This window comes from Nothobranchius furzeri, chromosome 5, assembly GCF_043380555.1.
Source record: "Nothobranchius furzeri strain GRZ-AD chromosome 5, NfurGRZ-RIMD1, whole genome shotgun sequence".
In the NCBI taxonomy this organism is placed as follows: Eukaryota; Metazoa; Chordata; class Actinopteri; order Cyprinodontiformes; family Nothobranchiidae; genus Nothobranchius; species Nothobranchius furzeri.
In genome coordinates, this window is record NC_091745.1 from 29,028,992 (window position 1) to 29,056,861 (window position 27,870).

Sequence of the window (27,870 nt, forward strand, 5' to 3'; positions counted from 1 at the left end):
TGATCCAGGAGGCGGAACAGAACAGCCCGAACATGCCGGATGTGCTCCTCGGCCGTGCGGGAGTAGATGAGGATATCATCCAGATATACAAAGACCCAGCGGCCCAACATGTCTCTTAGTACATCCGTAATGAATCGCTGGAAGACGGCGGGGCTGTTGCAGAGGACAAAAGGCATCACTAAGTATTCATAGTGGCCGGTGGGCGTGATAAAAGCGGTCTTCCACTCCTCACTCTCCTTAATACGGATCAGGTTGTAAGCACTGCGCAGGTCCAGTTTGGTGAATACAGAGGCTTGGGTGATGGCGTCCAGGGAGGTGCCCATGAGAGGAAGAGGGCGATGGTCCCGGATCGTTATTTTATTTAACCCTCGATAGTCAATACAGGGCCGGAGATCTCCCTCCTTCTTTTTTACAAAGAAAAACCCTGCGGCACCGGGGGATGTTGAGGGATGGATGAACCCCTTCTGGAGGGCATCAGTTATGTAATTGTCCATTGCCCGGGTCTCCGCCAGAGAGAGGGAGTACAGGCGACCCCGAGGGGGGTGGGGGTGGGGGATTGCAGGCTGGAGCCTGATCTCCAGGCCATAGGGTCGATGAGGAGGTAGCCTGGTAGTGGGTTCTTTAGCGAAGACCTGAGCGAGGTCGTGGTATTGAGGAGGAACGAGCGTCAGGTCTATGTCTTTGGGGGGAGCTGCTCCAGTCCGAGGTGTAGGGGAGCCCCGGTGGTTCTGGCAACCCGTGCCCCAGGCCAGGACCTTACTGGTGGACCAGGAGATGTGAGGCTCATGGCGGCAGAACCAGGAGTGACCCAGGATGAGAGGTGTAGCCGGAGCCTGGATGACCAGGAAGTGGAGGGTCTCCAAGTGTTGGTCAATGGTCATGTGGAGACCCTGGGTTCGGTGGGTGAGAGGGTACAGCATGATTGGCCGGCCGTCCACAGAGGTCACAGGAATGGGTCGGTCGAGAACAGTGAGAGGTATTTTGAGCTGAGTGACCAGTCCTTGGTCGATAAAACACTCCGCGGCCCCAGTGTCTAAAAGAGCCTCCAGTCTGGTCGGGCCTTGGTCCAGGTGGAGGGAGACCTGGAGAGTGGTGCGGTGTGGGGCCGGAAAAGTGGTGACTCCGGGCGGGACAGCCCCTACTCCGACCCAGAGGGACCGTTTCCCGGTCTTCTTGGGCACGTGCCACGGTGGTGACCCAAATCCCCACAGTAAGCGCATCGTCCCTCCTGATTTCGCCGTGCCCATTCCTGAGGGGGGAGATGTCCGAGCTGCATTGGTTCCTCCGTCGGTGGGTGGGCTGGACGACGGGGTGACGTTCTGGTGTGGATGGAAGCCGAGGTGGTGCTTGGCCTGTTCAGGATGCAGCGGTCCAACTGGAGGGCCAGAACCACTGCCAAGTCCAGGGAGGTCGGGGCCTCATGTCCAATCATGCCCTCCCGGACTCGGGAGGACAACCCCTCCAGGTAAACGGCCTTTAGAGCAGCGTCATTCCCACGTCAACCGAGCGGCTGTCGTCCGGAAGCGGGAGGTGTACTGAGCCACCGTCTGGGAGCCCTGACGAAGCTGAAGCAGCCGAGTCTCGTCCGAGACCTGGCTGCTGGGATGAACAAATGTCTTTTTCATCTCCTTCACAAAAGTCTCATTGTCATTGTCTGCATCTGCCCCCCTCCTTTATGTGCCTCCTGGTGTCCTCCATCCTCTGTTTCTGTTTTCCCCATTGAGTTGATTAGTGTCACCTGCCTTCCCTCCAGCAGCTCACCCCACACACCTGCTTTCTGTTTCCCTGATTGCTCCTCCCAGTGTATTTAAGCCCTGTCTGTCTCTGTGTTCTTGTCGGTCCATTGTTTCTTGTCAGTCTCGTCTGCTCTCTAGCTTCTAGTGTTTTTGGATCTCTGGTTTAGTCATTTGGATTTTTGGTTTTGGCTCCCTGCCTTTGGACTACTCCTAAATAAAGGATTTGTTTTCATCCTCTACCTCCTGCCTGGTTCATCTGGTTTTCTGCATTTTGGGTCCTAAACATCCTACTACACCAAATCGTGACAGAATGGACCGACCAACCTGGACCTGTGGTGAGCTACCATCTGTTTTTTGGAGGATTATTTTTTCTTTTTCTCTTTTTCAGTGGAGGGAGATTCCGGCCTGAGGGGTTTCGGCGCATCCTACAGGTTTTCGGGGTGGTCGAGCCCGTTTGGGAGATTTTGGCGCATCCTACCTGTTCTCGGGGTGGTCAGAATCATTTCTCCTCTCCTGCTGTTTCGCCCCGTCCTTTTTTTTCCCACGGAAGCTGCGGATCCTGGAGTTTTGGTGAGACAAACACCCCTGCGCACGCCAGCGTTCTTCGGAGTGGTAGGGCTGGTCTTCCTGCTCCTTTCCTGCTTCCCTTCACCCGAGCCTCTGCCGATGACCCAGCAAATCGGGAAGTGCACCTGCTCCGACCAGTTGTCGAGTACCTGCCGCCGAGCTGGGCTTCCTCACGTCGCTCCTGCAGTCCCACCCACTTCCTGGTCCACTCCTGCGGGGCCTACGCCTGCAGGTCCTTCTGGCTGCAGCTTTTTCTGCATCCTGCTACTGCAGCCCAAACCAGAGCTCATGAACTCACAAGGACCAGAGTTGTGCCGCCTAATTCAGAGGCCCCTGCTCTGCCATCCAGGACTGAACTCAAAGAGCCCTCAGAAGCCAGAGTTGAGCCGCCTATATCAGAGGCCCCTGCTCTGCCGACCCAGTGCTCGAGTTTCCAGTATCCAAGTGTCCGAGTTCCTGAGTCTACGTGTCCCGAGTCAAGTGTTACTGTGCCCCGTGTTCCAGTCAGCCCCGAGTCAAATGTTCCTGTGCCCCGTGTTCCAGTCAGCCCCAAGTCAAGTGTTCCTGTGCCCCGTGTTCCAGTCAGCTCCGAGTCAAGTGTTCCTGTGCCCCGTGTTCCAGTCAGCCCCGAGTCAAGTGTTCCTGTGCCCCGTGTTCCAGTCAGCCCCGATTCAAGTGTTCCTGTGCCCCGTGTTCCAGTCAGCCCCGAGTCAAGTGTTCCTGTGCCCCGTGTTTCAGTCAGTCCCAAGTCAAGTGTTCCTGTGTCCCGATTCCAAGTGTCCAGTTCCCCGAGTCCTCCGAGTCCAAGTGTCCAGTTCCCCCGAGTCCTCCGAGTCCAAGTGTCCCAGTTCCCCCGAGTCCTCCGAGTCCAAGTGTCCCAGTTCCCCCGAGTCCTCCGAGTCCAAGTGTCCCAGTTCCCCCGAGTCCTCCGAGTCCAAGTGTCCCAGTTCCCCCGAGTCCTCCGAGTCCAAGTGTCCCAGTTCCCCCGAGTCCTCCGAGTCCAAGTGTTCCCAGTTCCCCGAGTCCTCCAAGTCCAAGTGTCCCGAGTCCGAGTGTATCCGAGTCTCCTGAGTCAAGTCTTCGAGTCCCCAGTCAAGTCTTCGAGTCCCCCGTCAAGTCTTCGAGTCCCCCGTCAAGTCTTCGAGTCCCCTGTCAAGTCTTCGAGTCCCCCGTCTAGTCTTCGAGTCCCGAGTGTTGTTTGTTGTCACCGTTGTGTTTGTTTCTGCCGTTCACGTTCAGTAATTAAATTCGTTTTTACGTTCTCCGTGCCTGCTCTTCTGCCTCCGGAACCCACCACCACACATGGTCCACCATCTCCAGCCACACACCGTGACACTCATAGTCATTGCAGGCAGGAGATTTTTGGTTATAAAGAGCCGCTGCCCATTCACCGACTCGACCCATCAGCAGTGAGGTCAGCAGGGCGACACGAGAACAGGACGTGGGGTAGCGTGCCGGCTGGCACTCAAAAGTCATTGCTAGGGTCGCCAGCATGCCTTCCGGGGACCCCCTGGTCCCGTCCCACTTCTCTGGAAGGCTGAGACGGGGTTCCATCTTGTCTGTGATGGCTGCGGTCTGTCGTTGCAGAGCAGTGGAAAGCTGGAGAGCTAGCTCGGTGAGGGACTCGAGCTTCGTGGCTTGGCGTGGCTACGGCACGGAACTGGTTCATTTCTGCCCTCTGTTGGTTCAGAGTCGTGCGTAGTTTTGCCACTTTGACACGCAGGTGAGAGAACTCCGCTGGGTCAACTTTAGACTCAGTCATCCTGTCAGGTCTCACGGCTGAGCTGAAGTGTAGCAGAGATGGAATGTGGCGTTACTGTGCGACCCAGACGTGGAGTGGCTAGCGTTGGGTTAGACAGAGCACGCAGATTTACTCTGGGAACGGCGACAGCGCTCGGAGAGAGAGCCGAGACTGAGTAGCAGTTCCGGAAGAATAAGGTAGCTGGCTTACTGGTAGTAAACAGCGTGGATAAGTCCTTGGGTTGGGTTTGAAGGCTGGTAAGCCTGAGAACTCGATTCAAAGTCTGTTAGGAACGATGACTGAGTAATGAATGAATGCCGGCACTTCCGTATATAGTGTCGGCGTGATGACGTCAGCAAGCCACAATGGTGGCGGGAATGTTGGGAAGTGGTGGCGAGAATGCTGGGAAATGTAGTTAGCTGGAGGAGTTCGTGACACACAGCCTGACCAAGGTTACACACACACACACACACACGTAGACGAAACAGATACAGGCAGACCTCGAGAACAGCCATGAAAACTTTTTCATCACATGAAGTTGTTGTTCTGATTTGATGCTACTTTAGCTGTAGTGTGTTTATCTGAGATGTGTTTCTGTTTATCTTTGTTTCTGTTTCATAACAAATCCAGATTGTAGAGCCTTGAAAGCCATTAAACAGCTGAATGCAGCACGCAGATGTCATTAGGAGGGTCTTTATATTTTGGCTGTGCATTCACCTTCATCTCCTCGTTCATGTCTGACTCATCAAAGTCACTGCAGAACAATTTAACAAATGCTGGGGAAGCAGAAGCCCCTCCCACTTGTATACATGATGCCGTCTCTGTCGGGGGATGTTTGCTGCTGCTGGATGAGTCCTCAGCAGCGCCTGTTAGTTCTAACATTACTCCACATACGGGCAGCAGGAAGTTTCTATAAATCACTGTAAAGTCTCTTATGGCTTGCACACTAGCAACGGCTCCACTCCGCCTGGACCAGGTGTGGAGTGTTTTCATTTGGGCAGCCTTAGATTTTCCCATGTGTGTCATGGTCTGCCTCTATCAGCAGGTGAGGAAACCTGGCAGTCAGCTGTTTGTTTTGCAGGTGGGCGTGGCACAAGCTCCAGCTTACGCCGGGGACACACTGGCCGCGGAAGCGCCGCGAAAATGGGACCGCCTTCATTCGGCACCCTTGTTAAGCTATTCTATACACCACATGGGCCGCCGAAGCACCGCAGGCAGGCCGGTAAAGTTAACAAAATAAAGCATTTCAAAATAAAATTCCGCAATAGTCAAATGTGTTCGTAAACAGACACTGCAGAAAAACCACACGAACACGCACACACATACACACACATCGAACTTGTGTGCGTGTGTGACCACGTGAAGGGGGTGTGGTTTTGGGTGTCTTTTCACCGGAGCAAACAGGACAGAGAGGCAGAAAGTCTGAGGCAAGCAGTTAAGATGGATGACTTTAAATTAATTATGGAAGTTGAGAAACACAAGGAGCTGTACGACCCCCGAAAAACATGGTTATTTACGTACCCATTTCGGAAGAAACTGCTAGGATACAGCTGCAGAATTGGAGCGGGTTCCAAGAGATTCAGCTGGCAGAAACAACTCATACCATAGGTTCACACACACACACACACACACACACACACACACACACACACACACACACACACACACACACACACACACACACACACACACACGCACACACACATACACACGCACACACACTCAAACGTAGAGGAAAAGGCAGAGAGGAAATGGAGGACACCAAGTATTTAAAAGAAAAACTACCGCTGAGCCGAGGCGCGCCTCGACTGGGGCGCATCTGATCTGAACTGAGGAGCGGCGAGCAGCGGCCCAATTTCGTGAGCGATTCGCTTTGCGGCGCTTCCGCGGCCGGTGTGTCCCCGGCGTTATCCTGATTCCGCTAATCAGAGGGCCAGGTGATTTAAGGAGCGGTGTGACACAACTTCAGGGCCGGTTGATACTCTCACCAGGGTAGCTTCTAGCCCAGTACATTACCTGATCTTCCAACGAACTTGTTCTATGAGATCCTGTATGCTCTTGTTTCTAGTATCGCCCCTCACATCCTCTAACCACACCTGGAGTTGTTTTCCTCGTCCCATTGCTCAGGATCCTCTGGCCTCCACTCTCCGACGCTCTGCCTGCCAACCTACACCCTGGACTCACAAAACCTTCTCCTGTCCACCTCCTCTACAACCCTCGGACCTGCCGCTTCTCCTCCACTGAACTTCACCAGCCCACCACCGCTAAGAACTGGTTTAAGACCATTTCCAGTCCGTTCCTGTTCCTGCTTTTCTGGAGCAGTACCCTTAGTTTTTCCTTAGCTTCATTTAATAAAATATTTTACTCTTTTTACTTACCTGGTTTTCACGTGTGGTTCTTCATGTCCTGGGTTAAGCACCTTGCCCACAACATGACAACGTGCAACCGGACATCTTTTCAGTCCTCTTCTTGAGGCGTTCTGCCTGGAGCCGAACTGGTCCAACACACCAACTGCTGACTGATTGGCTCAAAATTGATCCCTACCATTAGGGGAGCTTCCGATTGGCAGGGTCTTCCTACATTCATCATCATTCTGGATTCTGTGGAGTTAACGAGCCTTTGACAGAAGCTGTTTTTCTCTCTCTCTCACTGCTGTGAGGAGCACACACACACACACACACACACACACACACACACACACACACACACACACACACACACACACACACACACACACACACACACACACACACACACACACACACAGAGTGCTCCCAGGATGCCAAACACAGAGAAGCAGGATGAAATCTCAGAGTTTGAGTCTCCAAAAGCAACACTGGTCAGGCCATTGTTGTTCAATAATGGAGACACCGCAGACTTCTCCGTGCTTTTTTGCCCCGTCCACGAGCTCGGAGATGTGCTCATGACATCGCTGATATTTTTTTTCTGCCAATTTTGGACATTTGTGAATGCCCATTTGCTCAATCACATTCGCTTTCCTAAGGCAGTGTGAAACAAACTCAGCCAGGCTGGGGTAGGCGGAGCGGAGCCGATGCTAGTGTGTAATTGGCATTAGTGAGTAACAAGTTCCAGGTCAAACATAATTAGTAGGGATGTCCGATATTATCTGATGATGTTGCCCTCGAAATGTAATATAGAAAAATTTTAGTATCGGATTTTACTTCTTAGTGACCCAACTTTTACATACCGTACACATATTTCCCATCAAACTCTTCAAACACTTAATCTCCTCTCTCTCAAAATGCCAAAATACAGCAGATCCGAGGTTTTGAAGACATGTTTGTTTTATTTAGCACAACTAGTGAATAATGAGGAATTTGCCTTGTGTAGTGAGGATCTGTTGTTCTTAGAGCACATAACTGTGTGTAGCTAGCCAGCAAATAAAAAAAAACAAGCACAAGAATCTACGCCCAAGGCTTGCGTTTCTTAAATTAATATCTTTATTAACGTTTTATCACCTTAACGACAATAAACAGAAACATAAAAAATGCATTACTGACTTTTACAGACGTCTTAGCATTACGCTTAGCATTTAGCTTAGCTTAGCATGTGAACACTTGCATTGCTCAGGGCTGCCAACTCTCACGCATTGAGGGTGAGACACACGTATTGACCTTCTTCACACGCTCTCATGCCACACCTCTAATATATCACGCTGAACAATCTAACCCCCACTCCCCCACCCCCACCCCCATCCAACCCCCCCACCCCACCCCCTTCTCCCCCAGCTCTGACGTTCAGCATGCATAAGGTTTGCGCAACCCCAGCGATCCGCGCACCACTCACTCTCATGGTGGACAAATATGAAGTAATCCCGGCTTTCCACTGGCGTGAAAGCAGTTGCGTAGCATAATAGCGGAGTTCCACCTATGAACTCATTCCCAACTGGGAGCCATTCTGATGCGAAAAGGGAGTGAAAGCGTTCCACGCGGCTGATCCTCAGATGTCACGAAATCATGGGAGAATTGCAACACCACTCTTGATTTCACATACACAATAACTAACAAGAAGAAAGACAGCTGCATGCATAAAAAAGTCCTGTGGGTTATTTTCTGTTCCGTTTACATCGGTTACAGAAGTTCACAGAAAATGACATACTGCACGTGACCTTTATTGGGAACGTTTCTGGACGTTCTACATTGTTTTTGTGTTTGACTTGCTGTCTAGCTCGATCCAAACTGCAGAGTTTGACATGTTTTGGAAGCATAGTGCATCTAAAATAGACACAGAACGTAATGATAGTGTGCCCTCGCCTCTGGGGCGCATCCAAAATGTCACACTTTGCTGCCGATGGAAAGGATCTCATCCATTATAACGACGGCTAATTGCCACCTAGTTCGTTTTGCGGCTGTTTAGCAACGCTTTCACGTGAAATGGAAAGGAGGGGCAATGGTCTGAGGCAGCCCTGTATTTTGTCAGCTAAGTAACTTTAGCAAACGCCCAACCTTTCCCTAAACAAATCAATACTTACAAAGACAAATGTTCTCCAAGGTACAAAAGAACAAAGCAAAATCAGCGTGTTACTGATCCATTTATTCTCATTTTGCCTAAATGTAAAATGTAAACACTTGGAACGGAGGTCCAGCAGAGAAAACGGACCGACGTCAGTGACCAATCTAAGTTAACACAGACAGTATACAACAAAGATTGTTTAAAACAGGGACAACTCACTTTGATCAGTTAAGCATTTTAACCTTTTTATCATGAATTCCGTTGTACTATTTATTAACTTGTTAATTGAACATATTCCCATCATGAACTTAATAATTATCTGAGGCCTAAAGGCAGCACAGAGCATTAGTCAGGATTATCTGAAGGAGAATGTCGTTCAGCTGCTGTTGGAGACAAATTAAACATGACATTTGTTTCTGTTACTAACTTAAATCTAAGTAGTTGTCATTTTGCACTGATAATGTTTAAAGTTTAAGCATGCATGAAGATATGGAGATATGTCGTCGTCGTCGTCTTCCTCCGCTTATCTGGGTCCGCCTGCCGATCTCCCGATCCCTCCTACCCTCACTCGTGAACAAGACCCCGAGACACTTACGCCGGGGACACACCGGCCGCGGCAGCGCAGAGAAGCGAATCGCTCACAAAATTGGACCGCTGCTCGCCGCTCCTCAGTTCAGATCAGACGCGCCCCAGTCGAGGCGCGCCTCGGCTCAGCTGTAGTTTTTCTTTTAAACACTTGGTGTCCTCCATTTCCTCTGCTTTTTCTCAGCTCTTTTCCTCTACGTTTGAGTGTGTGTGTGCGTGCGTGCGTGTGTGTGTGTGTATGTGTGTGTGTGTGTGTGCGTGCGTGCGTGCGTGTGTGTATGTGTGTGCGTGTGTGTGTGTGTGTGTGTGTACCTATGGAATGAGTTGTTTCTGCCAGTTGAATCTCTTGGAACCCGCTCCAATTCTGCAGCTGTGTCCTAGCAGTTTCTTCCGAAATGGGTACGTAAATAACCATGTTTTTCGGGAGTCGTACAGCTCCTTGTGTTTCTCAACTCTGAGCTTTAAGCGCCTCGTGATTTTTATCTTGAGAGGCGCTATAGAAATGATATTTTCTTCTTCAACTTCCATGATTAATTTAAAGTCATCCATCTTAACTGCTTGCCTCAGACTTTCTGCCTCTCTGTCCTGTTTGCTCCGGTGAAAAAACACCCAAAACCACACACCCCTTCACGTGGTCACACACGCACACAAGTTCGATGTGTGTGTATGTTTGTGTGTTTGTGTGGTTTTTCCGCAGTGTCTGATTACGAACACATTTGACTATTGTGGAATTTTATTTTGAAATGCTTTATTTTGTCAAATTTACCGGCCTGCCTCTTATGTCTAGGTTTGACTTCCTGCAAGAATTGACGCGATTCACCCGCGGCTCGCGAAAAAAATATAGCCAACGCCGAAATGATCACTGCACGGCGCGGGCTGGAGCGCCAGCGCGAAGCGATTTGCGGCGCTTCGGCGGCCCATGTGGTCTATAGAATAGCTTATCAAGGGCGCCGAATGAAGGCGGTCCCATTTTCGCGGCACTTCGTGGCGCTTCCGCGGCCGGTGTGTCCCCGGCGTTAAACTCCTCCACTTGAGGTAGGACCTCTCCCCCGACCCGAAAGTTGGCAAGCCACCTTTTCCGGTCGAGAACCATGGTCTCAGATTTGGGGGTGCTGATGCTCATCCCAGCTGCTTCACACTCGGCCGCGAACCTACCCAGCAAGAGCTGAAGGTCAGAGCTAGATGAAGCTAGGAGGACCACATCATCCGCAAAAAGCAGACGAGATTCTCCTGCCACCAAACTCGACACACTCCACACCACGGCTGCGCCTAGAAATTCTGTCCATGGAGATATGTGACGTTAGCAACCTAAATGATTTTTTTATTTGGGGGGGCCCAACATCTATTGGTATCGGTTTATATCGGTATCGAAAATTAAGAGTTAGACAGTAAAGAGTTAGACAGTATCGGATATCGGTAAAAACAAGCCTACAGTGGGGCAAAAAGTATTTAGTCAGCCACCGATTGTGCAAGTTCTCCCACTTAAAATGATGACAGAGGTCAGTAATTTACATCATAGGTACACTTCAACTGTGAGAGACAGAATGTGAAGAACAATCCATGAATTCACATGGCAGGATTTTTAAAGAATTTATTTGTAAATCAGGGTGGAAAATAAGAATTTGGTCAATAACAAAACTTCAACTCAATACTTTGTAACATAACCTTTGTTGGCAATAACAGAGGTCAAACCATTACTATAGGTCTTTACCAGGTTTGCACACACAGTAGCTGGAATTTTGGCCCATTCCTCCATGCAGATCTTCTCGAGAGCAGTGATGTTTTGGGGCTGTCGCCGAGCAACACGGACTTTCAACTCCCTCCACAGATTTTCTATGGGGTTGAGGTCTGGAGACTGGCCAGGCCACTCCAGGACTTTCAAATGCTTCTTACGGAGCCACTCCTTTGTTGCCCGGGTGGTGTGTTTGGGATCATTGTCGTGTTGGAAGACCCAGCCACGTTTCATCTTCAAAGCTCTCACTGATGGAAGGAGGTTTTGGCTCAGAATCTCATGATACATGGCCCCATTCATTCTGTCCTTAACACGGATCAGTCGTCCTGTCCCCTTAGCAGAAAAACAGCCCCAAAGCATGATGTTCCCACCCCCATGCTTCACAGTAGGTATGGTGTTCTTGGTGTTCTCCCTCCAAACACGACGAGTTGAGTTTATACCAAAAAGTTCTACTTTGGTTTCATCTGACCACATGACATTCTCCCAATCCTCTGCTGTATCATCCATGTGCTCTCTGGCAAACTTCAAACGGGCCTGGACATGCACTGGCTTCAGCAGCGGAACACGTTTGGCACTGCAGGATTTGATTCCCTGCCGTTGTAGTGTGTTACTGATGGTGACCTTTGTTACTGTGGTCCCAGCTCTCTGCAGGTCATTCAACAGGTCCCCCCGTGTGGTTCTGGGATTCTTGCTTAACGTTCTCATGATCATTTTGACCCCACGGGATGAGATCTTGCGTGGAGCCCCAGATCGAGGGAGATTATCAGTGGTCTTGTATGTCTTCCATTTTCTGATAATTGCTCCCACAGTTGATTTTTTCACACCAAGCTGCTTGCCTATTGTAGATTCACTCTTCCCAGGCTGGTGCAGGTCTACAATTCTTTTCCTGGTGTCCTTTGAAAGCTCTTTGGTCTTGGCCATAGTGGAGTTTGGAGTCTGACTGTTTGAGGCTGTGGAAAGGTGTCTTTTATACAGATAATGAGTTCAAACAGGTGCCATTAATACAGGTAACGAGTGGAGGACAGAAAAGCTTCTTAAAGAAGACGTTACAGGTCTGTGAGAGCCAGAGATTTTCCTTGTTTGAAGTGACCAAATACTTATTTTCCACCCTGATTTACAAATAAATTCTTTAAAAATCCTGCCATGTGAATTCATGGATTCTTTTTCACATTCTCTCTCTCACAGTTGAAGTGTACCTATGATGTAAATTACTGACCTCTGTCATCATTTTAAGTGGGAGAACTTGCACAATCGGTGGCTGACTAAATACTTTTTTACCCCACAGTATATCAAGCATCTCTAATAATGAGCTGCTCATAAACTGTTCTTAGGATGTTTGATTTTCACAGTCTTACTGACTCTTTTGTAATGCTCCTAGTTGGTTCTTGTTTCTTTTATGAGAGTGACGTTTGTCCCTGTAAACTGATGCTATCTGAGGCAGGCAGGAAAGATGTGGGCAGTGTTTGTGACCTTTGTGACTCTGTAGGGGTCCCAAAGGTGCTGTGACACTTCCACTCTGCAAATAGATGCTGTACGACATGGAGAGTGATTTCAAAATCTGTTTTTGTAAAACTGAAAAATAGAAGTATAACATTGATTTGTTATTAATAGCCTGTTTCAAATGCTGTAAACATGTGAATGTTTGACTGATTTTTAATTCTGTAAATTTCCTGTTGCAGCAACTTATGATTGGATTTCTGCAAAGCCTGATCATGTCTGGTTCTAGCTGTGAGTAGGAAGATCTTGTTGCTGCAGATCTGAAGCCTTTGACTGAGGACACTGTTGCTGAATAACCATTTTGTGAAGAGGATGATCAGGGTTCTCTATTATGTTCATCATTTTATAAAGCCTTCTCCTTTGTCCAGTCAGCTCTGAAGGCTTCAAAGTAAAACCTGAATCAAAATGGTAGAAGGAGCTTTCCATTTGTGTTGGTATTGTTGGTCTGATAATCAATTCAGTGGAGACTGAAACTATTTCCAGTTATTGTTTTAATAAAAAGGACTGAAAGACACATAACCATTAATCAATTAAATAACTCTTCCCTCTTACTAAACTGCAACTTTCCTCAGGTAAGAACAAAGCCACACAGGTTGACGTCATTCTGTAAAATTAACATTCATAGACTCACCCACCTTAGCTTGCAACCATGAAAGGCTGTTGAATTAAGTGTTGAGAGCACATCTCATCTAGTAGAAGCTAACCGTTAGCATTAGCAACTCCACAACATGGCGGAACATGTTCAGCCTCACTTCTGTCAGTGTGCCCCAGGTCAGCTGTGGCTACACTGTAGCTCATTACCACCAGTGTGTGAATGCATGTGTGAGGTGACTGATTATGCTGTAAAGTGCCTTAGGGGGTTCTACGACTCTAGAAGGCACAATCTCGCTATTTACCCTTTATTTGTGGAAATAAAACATAATTTTTTGCTTAAAGTGACAGTGTGTAGTCCACGGGGCATCTAATATGTCTGTGCCTGCATATGCAGATGACATCATCATACTTAAGCAATTCTACTCAGCCAAAATATATTGCATCTCTTTTCTGATTCTGTTCTTTCACACATGTTTAGTAAAGCGTTTAGCAGTTTTGTTCTTAAATTTGTGTTTCTTCCTGCCTAAATGTATTTGAACGTGGTAACGTAACTTCCGTAAGTCGTATATCCAGCAAATCATCTAGTCTGACGTTATCGATACGCGCAGGACCCGAGCCAGCCAGAAGTAAACGTGGAGTCCCCTAAAGACACTAGACCCATGCACGATGTACTTTAGACATGATTTTTATGGCTATATGGTACAAAGCCGCCAAAATTTAGAAAACATTTTGTTCATTTTCACCAATGTTGCAATGGATATTTCCAGAGATTAATGGTAAAATCTACACAGTCTATTTAAAGGGTAAGTCACACCCTGGGGGAGTCTTACTTTACCCACTCTTCCTGTTAGAAAAATTTGCCTATAGGAGGCGTTGCCTGGCAGCCATAACGTTTTTTTATCGACTGATGAGTGGCTGAGTCAGCTGGAGGTGCGGCCGAGACTCAGCTGGAGTCCAGTTCAGTGCAGCCACATGGTATGGGACCGACTTTGTCACCTGACACCTCTTAGCCATCAGCTGTGGCTAATTCTAAATCAATGTGGAACAGAGTTTTAACCTGAAGATGGCGATATAATTACAGTTTGGGGCAGAATTTTTAAATTGTAAACAAAATGCTCTAAGATGCCAAACTAGTGACTACACATGTTGATTTAGGTGTCACTCTAAAAAGTGAGTAACCCCGGCTTTCCACTGGCTGTGAAAGCAGTGGTGTAATGTAATAGCGACATTCCACCCGCGAGCTCATTCCCAACCAGGAGCCATTCTGATGAGAAAAGGGAGTGAAAGCGTTCCACACAGCTGATCCCGTGACTTCACAAAATCACGAGAGAATTGCAAAATCGCTTGTGATTTCTCTCGTCCACACACAATTATTAACAAGAAGAAAAACAGCTGCATGTGTAAAAAAGGTTCAGTGGGTTATTTTCTGTTTTGTTTACATCGTTTACACAAGTTCACAGGAAATTACATACTGCACATGACCTTTTTTATGAAAGTTTCGAATGTTCTACACTGCTTTTGTGTTTGACTTCCTGTCTGACTCGATCTAAACTGCGGAGTTTAACGTATTTTGGAAACGTAGTGAGTCAAAAATAGACACAAAACGTAATGATAGTGTTCCTTAGCTTCTGGGGCAAGTGGAGGAGTTTTGTTGCTATCAGCCAATCAAATGTGAGACATTTACTCATAGGGAGCCTAAGGGTGTTTCTCAATGCCAAGGAACCTCACCTTGATGTCTTGGTTCTGCCCCAGTTGCCTAGGAGATACGTCATCAGGAGCCGCCAAGACGTGTTCCAATGTTCATGTTCTACTGAGGCGTGTGTTCTCCATTTGTTAGCCTTTTAGCTAGCTGAGCAAGGATTCACATGAGGTGTCTTGTAGCCTAGCCTTGGTCAAAAATGACCCAGAATACACAGCTGCATGTGTATTTTCAAAAGGATGGCAGATCAGAAGCCGGCAGCTACTACGGGGGCAAATTTCAAGTGTAAAAGTAAGGCCTAGTCCACACTTAGCCGGGGTTTTTTAAAAACGAATATCCGCCCCTCCAAAAACTTGCATCCACACCACAGCGTTTTAAAAACAAACTCTGTCCACACGTACCCGGATAAATACGTTGATAAGGACATGCCAGACCTGTAGGCGGCAGTACTTCCCCCGTTCTTAACCTCGTCCTTCGTCTGTGGTCTTCCGCAAGGAGCAGTAATTCCGCTTGCAAAAACAAACAAGCAAAAAGCGCTTAGACAATTGATAGATCGGGTAGTGACAGAGCGCAGCTGATGCCGGCTAGTGTAAACACAGGTCGCACACATGATGTCAGCATTTTTTTGTCGCGGAAAGAGACGTTGCAGACCTTAAAACTCCGGTTTTGTCCGTCCACACGCAGACACCCAAAACGGAGAAAACGCAGATCTTCACTTTGGCCGGAGTTTTTAAAAAGATCCGTTTTCGTGTGAAAAAACTCCGTTTTCGTGTGGATGACCGGCCAAAACGTAGAAAAATATCTACGTTTTGGCAGATCCTCGGCTACGTGTGGACAGGGCCTAAGTCAACTAATATAAAATGTTTTTTTAGATCCAAAGATGTTATCTATTGTTGGTTAGTTAGCTTAGGAGTTGCAGCTTCGGTGGCTAGTGGGTAGTAACTCGCTTATGTATTTAATTTAACAAATATATACACAATTTTAAAACTAAAAGGCTCATTATATATTTATATTGAAACTAATACGTATAAAATATAACATTTTCTCCCGTGTCACATGATGTTACGTGACCGCAGTGGAAGCCGTGGTCACATGATGCAAGTCTGTTCCATTTAACTGTTTTCTTTGACCAAGGAAAGGCAGTGTCCTTGTAAGTAGTCCTTGACATTGAGACACACCCTAAGTCATGCCCATCTACTTCCGCATCATGGGTCCCCAGAAGAACAAAAAAAATGAATGCAAGTCAATGGGGCTAAAAATGCTATTTTCTAATTCTGCTTGTTTTGTGTAATGGATTTCACATATGATGTCCGTGAATTTTAAAGACACATTTTGATACAAAAACGCACTTATTTTCGAACGGAGGGGAACAATATTTTAAGTTTTGTGTGAAAATAAGTCCAGGACTACAAATGTGCTTCATGAAAGTGACGTCATCGAACCAGACACGGAGAAAACTGGGGGGAAAGGGCTGTAAGTTCAACAAATTTCCCACAGGAGGAAAGAACCACCATAAATCTGGTCATTTGGTGAGTAGCAGCTTCTTTGTGGAGAGGAGATTGTGTGGTGACGTCACATTGGTCCTTCAAGCAAGATGACGCCCATGAGTGGCTGTGCGTCTGCTAGGCTCCTGGCCTGTTTTGGTTATTTGTTGTTTTTTATTGTTTTTTGTCTATCTGGTGCGGAGTCCCTGCTAACATATGATCGAGACTTACTGTTGTCGATCAGGTCCGAGATGATCAATCTCCAGAACTCCGATACCGGACCCGCTTTCCCACCGCCTCTGGAACCTGGCGTTAACCCAGATCTCGGCCCTCTGTTACCTGTCGGCTTGCCGCTGCCCAGGAGGCCATGGAAGAGGAAACGGGGGAAGAGAGCCGGCTTCTTCGTTCAGCTTCGAAAGATCCTGAGAGGCGAAGCTCTGCCTGATCGCTGCTCCGCGGCTGTGTTGTGGCAGATCCAACAGAAACTTAACGGAGTTGGGCTGATCTCGCTGCTAAATGGAGCCCCTGATGCGGGACGCTACCTGAAGGCGTGGGAGACAAAGAACCTCCGCGGGCGTAGCCTGGAGTCGCTACGTAGCTTAGCCCGCCAGCCGCCCGCCATTATCGAGCCTGCGGCACACACATCGCCAGATTCCTCCGCGAAAATGATTTTGATTAACGCGCGCTCCATCGCCAACAAGTCTCACATTCTCAACGATCTGTTCCGGACCAAAAAATTAAACTTTTTGTGGATTTCCGAGTCGTGGCAGCGCGAAAATGACGTCACTCATCTCCGTGAGTTCTGTCCTCAAGACTACTCTTTCTTCTCTGCTCCACGAACCACAGGCAGCGGTGGAGGAACAGCTGTTATCTTTAAGAAACACTTTTCGTGCCAAATTATATCCTCAAACTCCTACAGCTCATTCGAGATGATCGTGATTAAAATTGGTCAAGTTCAACCAGTTTATGGAATTCTGGTCTATTGCCCACCTGGATCTACTTCATCCTTCCTGTCTGACTTTCAGGATCTCCTATCTTCAACTATTAAACTAGACAGGACAATCATTGTTGGAGATTTCAACATCTATGCTGAGGATCTATCTAACTGCTCCACTAGGAAGTTCCTAAACATGATGAACTATTTTAATTTCTCTCAACACGTGTCTGGTCCCACTCACAGAGCAGGCCACACCCTGGATCTGGTCTTTTCCTACGGACTTCTTGTTGATAAGCTGCAGATAAATGATGTTGTGTTCAGTGACCATAAGTCAGTTTCTTTTCATATTAACCTAAATTCTGAATCTCTTTTACCAGTCTCTGCTAAGCAAAGACGTACAGTGGGGCAAAAAAGTATTTAGTCAGCCACCGATTGTGCAAGTTCTCCCACTTAAAATGAACAGAGGTCAGTAATTTACATCATAGGTACACTTCAACTGTGAGAGACAGAATGTAAAAAAGAATCCATGAATTCACATGGCAGGATTTTTAAAGAATTTATTTGTAAATCAGGGTGGAAAATAAGTATTTGGTCACTTCAAACAAGGAACATCTCTGGCTCTCACAGACCTGTAACGTCTTCTTTAAGAAGCTTTACTGTCCTCCACTCGTTACCTGTATTAATGGCACCTGTTTGAACTCATTATCTGTTAAAAAGACACCTGTCCACAGCCTCAAACAGTCAAACTCCAAACTCCACTATGGCCAAGACCCAAGAGCTTTCAAAGGACACCAGGAAAAGAATTGTAGACCTGCACCAGACTGGGAGGAGTGAATCTACAATAGGCAAGCAGCTTGGTGTGAAAAAATCAACTGTGGGAGCAATTATCAGAAAATGGAAGACATACAAATATTGTGGACAGCTTGATTATTGCCAGCGAGTTCCTCTGCCAAAAAGGAGCAACAAAATTTAAACCGCTTCCAGGATGGAGTGAGCATGCTTATGCGTTACATGCTGAGTCCAGAGCAGCATATAAAGCCTGGGCAGCTGCTGGTAAACCAAAATCCGGTTCAGTATTGGAGTCTAAGGAAGCTGCGAACGTTAAGTTCAAGAATGCTGTTCGCTATATTAAAAGAAATGAGCAAACAATGCGGGCAAACTCCTTAGCGAACAAACTAAAGAATAATGATGTTTCGGAGTTCTGGAAGGAGTTAAAACGCTCCTGTATCAGTAAGCAGCTGCTACCTGCATCTATAAATGGGGTATCAGGAGACAAGAACATTGTTGAAGCCTGGAGGAATCACTTTAGCAGAATTTTTAACTGTGTAAATAGTGAAAGGTTCAATCTTGGCAACATTAACTACAATCATGGTATGATTGTCAGAGCTGATGAAGTCCGTCTCGCTATAGAGAAAATGTCGTTAAACAAAGCTTGCGGCCCGGATCAACTATCAGCAGAGCACATGAAGTACGCTAGCTGTAGAGCTCAGGTGTTACTCTCATTGTGCTTTACCGGCTTTTTGAAGCATGGAATCTTGCCTGACCATATGTTATCTGTTCTCTTAGTCCCTATAGTCAAAGAGAAAACTGGAAAAATCTCCTGTATTGATAACTACAGGCCTATTGCTATGGCTAGTGTGTTGTCCAAGGTGTTTGAGCATATTTTGCTGGAAAGACTGCAGAATTTTATAACTACGACAGAGAATCAGTTTGGTTTTAAAGGTAAACTTAGTACTGACTTGTGTATCTATGCTTTAAAAGAAACTGTAAGCAAATACATGAGGCATAATACTTCTGTTTTTATGTGTTTTTTAGATGCCTCTAAGGCCTTTGACAGAGTCAATCATCAGAAATTATTCATCAAGCTACAAAACAGAGGGGTCCCTTCTTACCTAGTTAGGATTTTGCACTTCTGGTACTCTCATCAACTGATGCAGGTAAAGTGGGGGGACAGAAGTGTCGGATCCTTTCTCCGTATCAAATGGAGTCAGGCAAGGCGGGATTCTGTCTCCTGTCCTTTTTAACCTGGACCTTGACGAGTTGTCTGTTACTCTGAATGCTAGTAAGACTGGATGCTTGGTGGGTGACTGACTGGTAAATCATTTAATATATGCAGATGACCTAGTCCTCATGTCTCCCTATAGCGCAGGCCTGCAGCAGCTGCTCAGGGCATGAGCTAAGTATGGTGAGCAATTTGACATCCTGTTTAACCCTAAAAAGAGTGTGGTTATGATTGCTGCTACTAAAGGGGACCTGATGCTTAATTTTCCATCTTTTAACTTAACAAATCAGGTCCTGGAAGTGGTAAGCAAAGTAAAATATTTGGGGCACATTTTAAGAAGTGACCTCTGTGATGACGAGGACATTAAGAGGCAATGCGGTAAGCTGTACATGCAGGCTAACACTCTGGCACGTAACTTTGGCATGTGCTCAGATCCTGTTAAAGTGTCCCTCTTTCGTTCCTTTTGTACTCCTCTCTATACAGCCCACTTGTGGTGCAACTATAGTAAGGTAGTAATGAAGAAGCTTCAAGTGACTTATCAGGATGCTTTTAGAATCCTCATGAAGCTCCCTAGATGGACTTCGGCAAGTCACATGTTTGTTACGAGTAACATCCCTACTTTTCATGCGCTTCTGAGGCTCTTCATGTACAAATTCATCCGACTGAGTTTGTCAGCTAACGCGGTTGTTAGAGCTCTGTCATCTTTATCTTACAGTGACACGAGGTACTCCTCAGTCCTTTTTAAACATTGGAGCAACTGCCTATACGGTTTGTAATTAGAATGTGTTTTTATTTTTTATTCTTGTTATGGACATATCCCTTGTCTGAAATAAAGTTTGATTGATTGATTGATACAAGACCACTGATAATCTCCCTCGATCTGGGGCTCCACGCAAGATCTCATCCCGTGGGGTCAAAATGATCATGAGAACGTTAAGCAAGAATCCCAGAACCACACGGGGGGACCTGGTGAATGACCTGCAGAGAGCTGGGACCACAGTAACAAAGGTCACAATCAGTAACACACTACAATGGCAGGGAATCAAATCCTGCAGTGCCAGACGTGTTCTGCTGCTGAAGCCAGTGCATGTCCAGGCCCGTCTGAAGTTTGCCAGAGAGCACATGGATGATACAGCAGAGGATTGGGAGAATGTCATGTGGTCACATGAAACCAAAGTAGAATTTTATGGTATAAACTCAACTCGTCGTGTTTGGAGGAAGAAGAATACTGAGTTCCATCCCAAGAACACCATACCTACTGTGAAGCATGGGGGGGTGGGAACATCATGCTTTGGGGCTGTTTTTCTGCTAAGGGGACAGGACGACTGATCCCTGTTAAGGACAGAATGAATGGGGCCATGTATCGTGAGATTTTGTGCCAAAACCTCCTTCCATCAGTGAGAGCTTTGAAGATGAAACGTGGCTGGGTCTTCCAACACGACAATGATCCCAAACACACCGCCCGGGCAACAAAGGAGTGGCTCTGTAAGAAGCATTTGAAAGTCCTGGAGTGGCCTAGCCAGTCTCCAGACCTCAACCCCATAGAAAATCTGTGGAGGGAGTTGAAAGTCCGTGTTGCTCGGCGACAGCCCCAAAACATCACTGCTCTCGAGAAGATCTGCATGGAGGAATGGGCCAAAATACCAGCAACTGTGTGTGCAAACCTGGTAAAGACCTATAGTAATGGTTTGACCTCTGTTATTGCCAACAAAGGTTATGTTACAAAGTATTGAGTTGAAGTTTTGTTATTGACCAAATTCTTATTTTCCACCCTGATTTACAAATAAATTATTTAAAAATCCTGCCATGTGAATTCATGGATTTTTTTTCCACATTCTGTCTCTCACAGTTGAAGTGTACCTATGATGAAAATTACTGACCTCTGTCATCATTTTAAGTGGGAGAACTTGCACAATCGGTGGCTGACTAAATACTTTTTTGCCCCACTGTATTATCAACAGTTCTACCATTTTAAATTTCTCCTCCCTCTTTGACTTTGTACCTAATTCCTCTGATGATGTATAGCTCCTTACCAACTCATTTAATGATCACTGCCTCAAAATTCTAGATCAGGTCGCCCCTTACAAAACCAGCCGCAGTTCCAGTGCCTCTAGTTCACCCTGGCTGAACAACCAGATTCTTGATCTTAGACGCTCCTGTAGAAAAGTGGAACTACGGTGGAAGAGGACAGGTCTGGTTGTTCATCGAGAATATTTTAAAGAACTTCTCGAGTCATACAACGAAGCTGTAGAAAATGCCAGGTCTTCTTTCTTTAGCAACCTCATATGTCAAAATAAGAACAATCCTAAGGTTTTGTTTGATACCATCTCCAGCATCGTGTCTTCTCCTCTGCAGCAGGCTCAGCTATCTTCAGCTGATGACTGTAACAGATTTCTCCACTTTTTTGAAAACAAGGTGCTGAATCTGAGATCCAGCATTCCACCAGCCCTCGCCCCCTCAGGAGGGGAGGCCCCCCAGTGCTCCAAGTCTTTCACCTCCTTCTCCCCAATTACACTAAATGACTTAACCTCAATAATCAGTCAGATGAAACTCTCATCATGCTCATCAGATATCTTAACTCCCTCTGTTTTAGCCGGGTCCCTTGCCTCTATCAGTCCATCTCTGTTGACTATAATCAACAGCTCACTGAGCCAAGGCTGTGTTCCATCTTACTTTAAAAATGCAGTAGTGACTCCTCTCTTAAAGAAACCCAACCTTGACACCAGCTCCACCAGTAACTTTAGGCCCATTTCTAAGCTACCTTTCATCAGCAAAGTACTTGAGAAGGTTGATGAAACCCAACTCAGATCCTGGTTTTCTAAGTCAAAGATCTCTGACCCCTTCCAATCTGGCTTTCTGAAGCAGCACTCAACTGAGACTGCTCTAGTAAGGGTGCATAATGACCTCCTGGTGGCTGCTGATGCAAGGAGATGCTCTGTCATGGTCCTGCTTGACCTCAGTGCAGCTTTTGACACTGTAGACCACAACGTTCTACTAAACAGGTTAAAGGCCCTGGCTGGGATTTCAGGTTCTGCTCTAGACTGGCTCTCTTCTTATCTCACCAACAGAACATTCACAGTGAAGTCCGAAACCTTCTCTTCAGATACTGCCTCTCTAACATGCGGGGTCCCACAAGGTTCAGTTCTAGGGCCTCTACTATTCGCATTCTATATTCTTCCTTTAGCTGGCATCATTCAGTCTTTCCCAGACATCTCCTACCACATCTACGCTGATGATATTCAGCTCTAAATGTCCTTTATGCCACACCAGTTGGACAGGCTGGCCACACTTGTACTCTGCCTGACCCAGATCAGTAGCTGGCTGTCCAGCAACTTTCTTGTCCTCAATGCTAACAAGACAGAGACCCTGATCTCTGCACCCCCGGAACTTCAGCCAAAAATCGAGCAAGAAATTGCCTCTTTTTGCCCATCAGCCAAGGCCAACATTAGAAATCTATGAGTTATTTTTGATCCAGCTTTAAGTTTAGACTCACACGTCAAAACCATCTCCCGCTCTTGTTTCTTCCAACTGAGAAACATTTCAAAAGTCCGTAAACTGGTTTCTACTGCAGATCTGTAAAAAATCATCCATGCCTTTGTGTCATCACGCTTAGACTACTGTAAGGCTCTTTTTACTGGTCTCAGCAAAACCTCCCTCTCACGCCTTCAAGCCATCCAAAATGCAGCAGCCAGACTCCTAACCAAATCCAGCAGACGAGCTCACATCACCCCAGTTTTACAGTCCCTCCACTGCTGGACTGACCATAGGGCATAGCGGGCAATTGCCCGCTGGGCCGACCCTTTCATCTTTTATGGGCCGGTGTCTGTTTTTTTTTTTTTTTTTTTTTTCTGGCCTCTAGTTGTTGCTGACAACTTGTCCGCGCCGCCCCACGCGATGCCTCGTAAAAGTTGGTGGATTGGCCAATTGGTAACAATACACTCTGGGCTGGACCAATAGCCAGAGGTCTGATGCACCCGCCAGTTGTTTGTGAATCTCAGTAAACAGACAGACGAGCTTTACAAAATGGAGAACAAAAAACGGAAAGCAGGAGCGGAGAAAATTTGACTAAAAAAGAAACTGGCCCTTCAGGCTGATGCTGGCACATGTGTTAAAATATCGCAGTTGTTTGGTAGTGAAGGTTCAAGTAAAATCAATTTAGGAAGTGATGGAGCCTCAGCCCAGCGACAGGTTGGAGAAGAAAAGAGGGAGGAGGAGAAACCCGAGCCGGTGTTGTGCCATTAATCGACTCGCTGCCAAAAAATGATTAGCCACCGCGGGATCGCGCACGGTTAGGTAATTGCATTTCTAGACAAAATTCCCCAGGATTTCGCCCTAAAACTCGGCATATCTAGCAATATGGACATTCAGAAAGCAAAGATAACCTCTTCCGGTACTTAAACAGATGTTTATCGCGGATATTAGTGTGGCAGTGTTTGTGGCACCCTGCGCGGGCGCTCGAGGACGTGCTTGTGGAAAGAGGGAGGAAGATGTGACAGTGTGAGCATCCTGTCACAATGTCCCGATTGATCTTGCGCCCTGGCTACTCGCGTAGGGGATGTCCCTTTGGCTGAGTGGTTAGAGCGTATGACTCTCTCCCCAGAGGTCTGGGGATCGAATCCCGCTCGGGCATTGTTTCTCCACCTTGCCACATAAGTTTTTCCAGTTCGGAAGTTGTTTTAAGTGTTGCTATTTGTCTTAAACGTTCACAATGAGGATATATTAATCCTTTTTGCAATATTTGCGATTGAAAGATGGTTTGTGGTAAGAACTGGCTTTCTTTATGTTACAGCCTTGATACTAAAAAAATAAATAAACAATGTAAAATGGCACCATGTATTGAATGTAAACGTTGAATAAATGTAAATAAACAATTCTCCAGCGATTTAATTTTTTCCCCTTCCTTTCTTTAGTCCACTTGACATGGAGCCACGGTTAACTAGTTTGGGGCACATTTTTACTTGAAAAAAAGTATTTAAAATGATCAAGCTTTGGCTTTAATGACACTGTGTAGGTTACTATCTATACATTACGTTGCTCTATTTAAAAGTAACAAGATAAAAGCACATCAGCACATACAATTAAGATTGTCACTTGCCAAATAGAGACTACACCCTCCTGTTTACCTATAAGAAACGCCTCAAAATGTCTTTAAATTCTTTATTGATGATTTAATTGTAGACAACTAAAATGGCATTTTACTTGCCAAAAAGTGATTGAATCGCTCAGATTTTCATGGAGGCTAAAATTGACCAAATAAGGGTTTTATGTATTATCTGTTGATGTTACTGTACTCATACTGTCTACTGTATCATCATAAACACCCCAAAAATGGCAACAAAAAAAAAAGATAATTTCCCTTGCCAAAAATTGATTACAGTGTCCTGGTCACCCATAAAGGCTTAAATTGGCATAAATATGACTTCATTTATTATGATGCTGGGTGTGTTCCACAATCATATTCGAATAAACATGAAAATATTCCGTCCGAATATCTGTTTCTTGTTATAAATATAACAGCTAGAAGGATTTACAGTTAAAATAGGAGAAACATTTCAGGAAACTATTGTCAATTAACCACAGAAATAGGGACTAATAACATCAAGAGATAATAAATAAGGTAATATTTAGGTAAATTTAACCCTTTACACGTGACTCCCCAGGAAGGGTCGTAACACCACTTGCCTCATGCACATAAGTGACCAAAACAAAGCAGCATGGAGACACTCCGTCTCCAACCACCTCTCAGGCAGCAGCCTGCATGATCTACACGTCACCAGAATATAAACAACCGCAACACAATAAAAGCAGTGTTATACAAAATGGAAGGCCTGTAGTGTTTATTCTCTTACAGTAACAACTTATCAATTTTTTGGAGGAATTTATTTGAGATTTTTTGGTTTTTATTAATTGTGCAATAGAAAAATAATCGCTAAATTAATCATCTAAATAGTCATTAGAATAGTTGACTATTCGATAAAATAATCGTCAGAATAATCACTTTAAAAATAATCATTTGCCCCCAACCCTACTTTTTTAGAATACCAGGATAGGAAGGATGGTGTAGGTTTACGTTTATTAGATTGATACATAAATATTACCAATAAGAAAGTGTACGTTGGTGTGTGTCAGAAACAGCGTAAGGCTTAATGTCTTTTCCAAAAACCCAGGTGATGGGCCGGTCTCCAATCAAAATGCCCGGGCTGAATTTTTGTCCCAGTCCAGCCCTGAGTCCCTCCACTGGCTCCCGGTAGAATATAGAATTCAGTTTAAAGTTTTAGTCCTGACCTATAGAGCTCTTAACAACCAGGCTCCAAGCTACTTATCTGAGCTTTTATCCCCACACACCACCTCTCGGAACCTTAGATCCACATCTGAAAACCTCCTGGCTGTTCCTCGAACCAGACTGAAAACCAAAGGGGACAGGGCCTTTCAGACTATTGCACCCAGACTTTGGAACAGTCTACCTTCAAATCTCCGTCTCTCTAACACCGTAGAGGTCTTTAAAAATCATCTAAAAACTCACCTTTTCATCCAGGCGTTCCCTCCCTAAATGTTTCAGAATGATGGCTTTGTTCGGGTTCACACCTTCACTTTGTTTATACTCATGATTTTATTTTCTACGTTTATCACTGCTATTGTTTTTCTGATGTTTTTATTGGTTAGAGGTCTTTGCCCTGATCTTTATCATGTTGTACAGCGCTTTGTGATTTATATCTGTGAAAGGCGCTATATAAATACACTTTTACTTACTTTTACTTACTTACTTACATATGCGACGTGCCAATTTCTGGGGTGTAGTCACGCTAATTACGAACTTTTACAAGCTAATAAATCTCAAAGTACGTGACTGACGTGGTCAGAACACCCATCATTACTTTTCATTTAAATTGCAGTACAACATGTGTGTGATCCAGGGCATAAGGCAAAGCGGATTAGAAAATAATATTTTTAGCCCCATTGACTTGCATTGATTTTTTCGTTCTTCTGGGGACCCGTTACCAGAAAGTGAGGAGACTTAGGCTCCCTATTATGAATATTAATGATTAAGACTCCATATCTTTCCATTTTCTGCTCCTTAACTCCTCTGGTTAACTTCTACTTCTACAGGAGCACCAGAGCTATTTTTCTGCGGAAAATGAATCACAAGGTACTAATTTATACTAGAGACCATCAGATGTAATAAAGTAATGAGTGCACGACTCATTTAAAGCCATACTATGCCAATTTTTCATATTTTTAAATCATTTCCTTGAGCCAGTATGTGCTAAAACAACCCTTTACAGGGTTAATGTTGTACTTCATGGGTCACTCAGACCCAGGGGCGCAGATAGGATTTGGGGGGGGGAGGGCAAAGTTCCAGTGTACCCTCCCCCAAACACATACACACACACACACACACACACACACACACACACACACACACACACACACACACACACACACACACACACACACACACACACACACACACACACACACATACACAAACTATTGCAAGCGCCTTAACTAGGGCTCAGTCAGTTTGTGAAATTTCAATGGTTTACGTAAAAACTAAACTTTTATATACGTGTCTGAAGCCATTATGCAGCGGAACGCTGGCAACAAAGCTCTGCCTGATCAACACTATAAATGATAAATGATCCCCACTTGTGTAGCGCCTCTCAGAGTAAGGACTCCAAAGCGCTTTACACTACAGTGTATCATTCATCCATTCACACACACGTTCACACACTGATGGTGATGAGCTACAATGTAGCCACAGCTGCCCTGGGGCACACTGACAGAGGCGCCCCACTATTTAATTCAGTCATTTGTTATTCTTCCAATCAAGTACTAACCAAAACCTCATGCTTCATGCAAAACATCAAATGATTTTCAGCGTACCGATCTTTACAGAAAACATAAAAGCCCTAAAAAACTGCACATAAAATATATTTAAAAAATAATATTCACTTATCACTTAGAGCAGTAGTTCCCAAACTTTTCAGCCTGACCAACAGATGTGCCTTTGTATTTTTACGTTATTTATAAATTTTCATTATATTTGGAAAGTTTTAATTTATACATAAATATATAAATCTCCTTTAAAATTTTATATTTGACTTTTTTTATGATTATGTGGCACACTTGACTTCCATACAGAACGCATCGGCATCTGCCTCTTTTTTACAGCTTTTTTTTTTTTACATTGTCGCTACGTCTGTCACGTTAGCGGTGTTTACCATCATTTCTACATCCATCACGTCCCAGAGAAGGTTAAACCAACATCAAACCCAACGTTTGGAGCTCGCAAACTCCACACACCTCTCGTGCAGCACCAGCTGTCTGATCCTGCAGCAGCGTCAATCTTCCCGGCTGGATGAGTGAATTTCTTCATCAGAGTCAATAGTCAGAGGCAGTCATGACCAGACAAAGTGATCAGTCAACAAAGGCAAAAGCAATCATTTGACAACAGAAAGTTCAATTATTCAATTTGCTACCCGCAGCCTAAATGAGGAGCTTTGGTGATGAATGATTACAATTTGGAGTTAAACATCCAGGTATGAAGAAATTAAGAAACAAATTAAATACAACTAAATTGCACAACTGTTAGCACATAAATGAGTCTGATTCCAGTTGAATTTTTGTGTTTCCTATGAGCCACCAGCCTTCACAGCCCAGTGAGACTCTCAGTATATTCTTCTCAAGCATCCACAATGCACAGCATCTCTGTAATGTCTACATTCTTGTTTGGACACGAAGAACAAAACAAAACAAAACATGGTTGTTTTATGCTAACTAAATTCACAGCAGATTGTGAAACATGAACGTCTTCTTGGCTGG

At 45.5% G+C, this 27,870-nt stretch overlaps 1 protein-coding gene across 1 annotated transcript; it reads left to right on the forward strand.

Moving 5' to 3' along the window:
* Positions 1–2,046: 2,046 nt before the first annotated feature.
* On the forward strand, positions 2,047–3,480 carry LOC139070175 (putative keratin-associated protein 4-16). The gene is made up of 6 exons (XM_070551904.1): positions 2,047–2,071; positions 2,125–2,148; positions 2,335–2,477; positions 2,577–2,806; positions 3,003–3,142; positions 3,251–3,480. Exons 1-6 carry the CDS (start codon positions 2,047–2,049, stop codon positions 3,478–3,480), a joined length of 792 nt encoding a protein of 263 aa, XP_070408005.1.
* Positions 3,481–27,870: the final 24,390 nt, after the last annotated feature.

Bases quoted from the DNA above. Each gene is read 5' to 3' on its own strand.
- LOC139070175 (XM_070551904.1), top strand. From the start codon at position 2,047: ATGGACCGACCAACCTGGACCTGTG. The intron at 2,072-2,124 runs GTGAGCTACCAT...TCTCTTTTTCAG, and splicing joins CCGACCAACCTGGACCTGTG to TGGAGGGAGATTCCGGCCTG. The intron at 2,807-3,002 runs GTCAGCCCCGAG...CCCGTGTTCCAG, and splicing joins TTACTGTGCCCCGTGTTCCA to TCAGCCCCGAGTCAAGTGTT.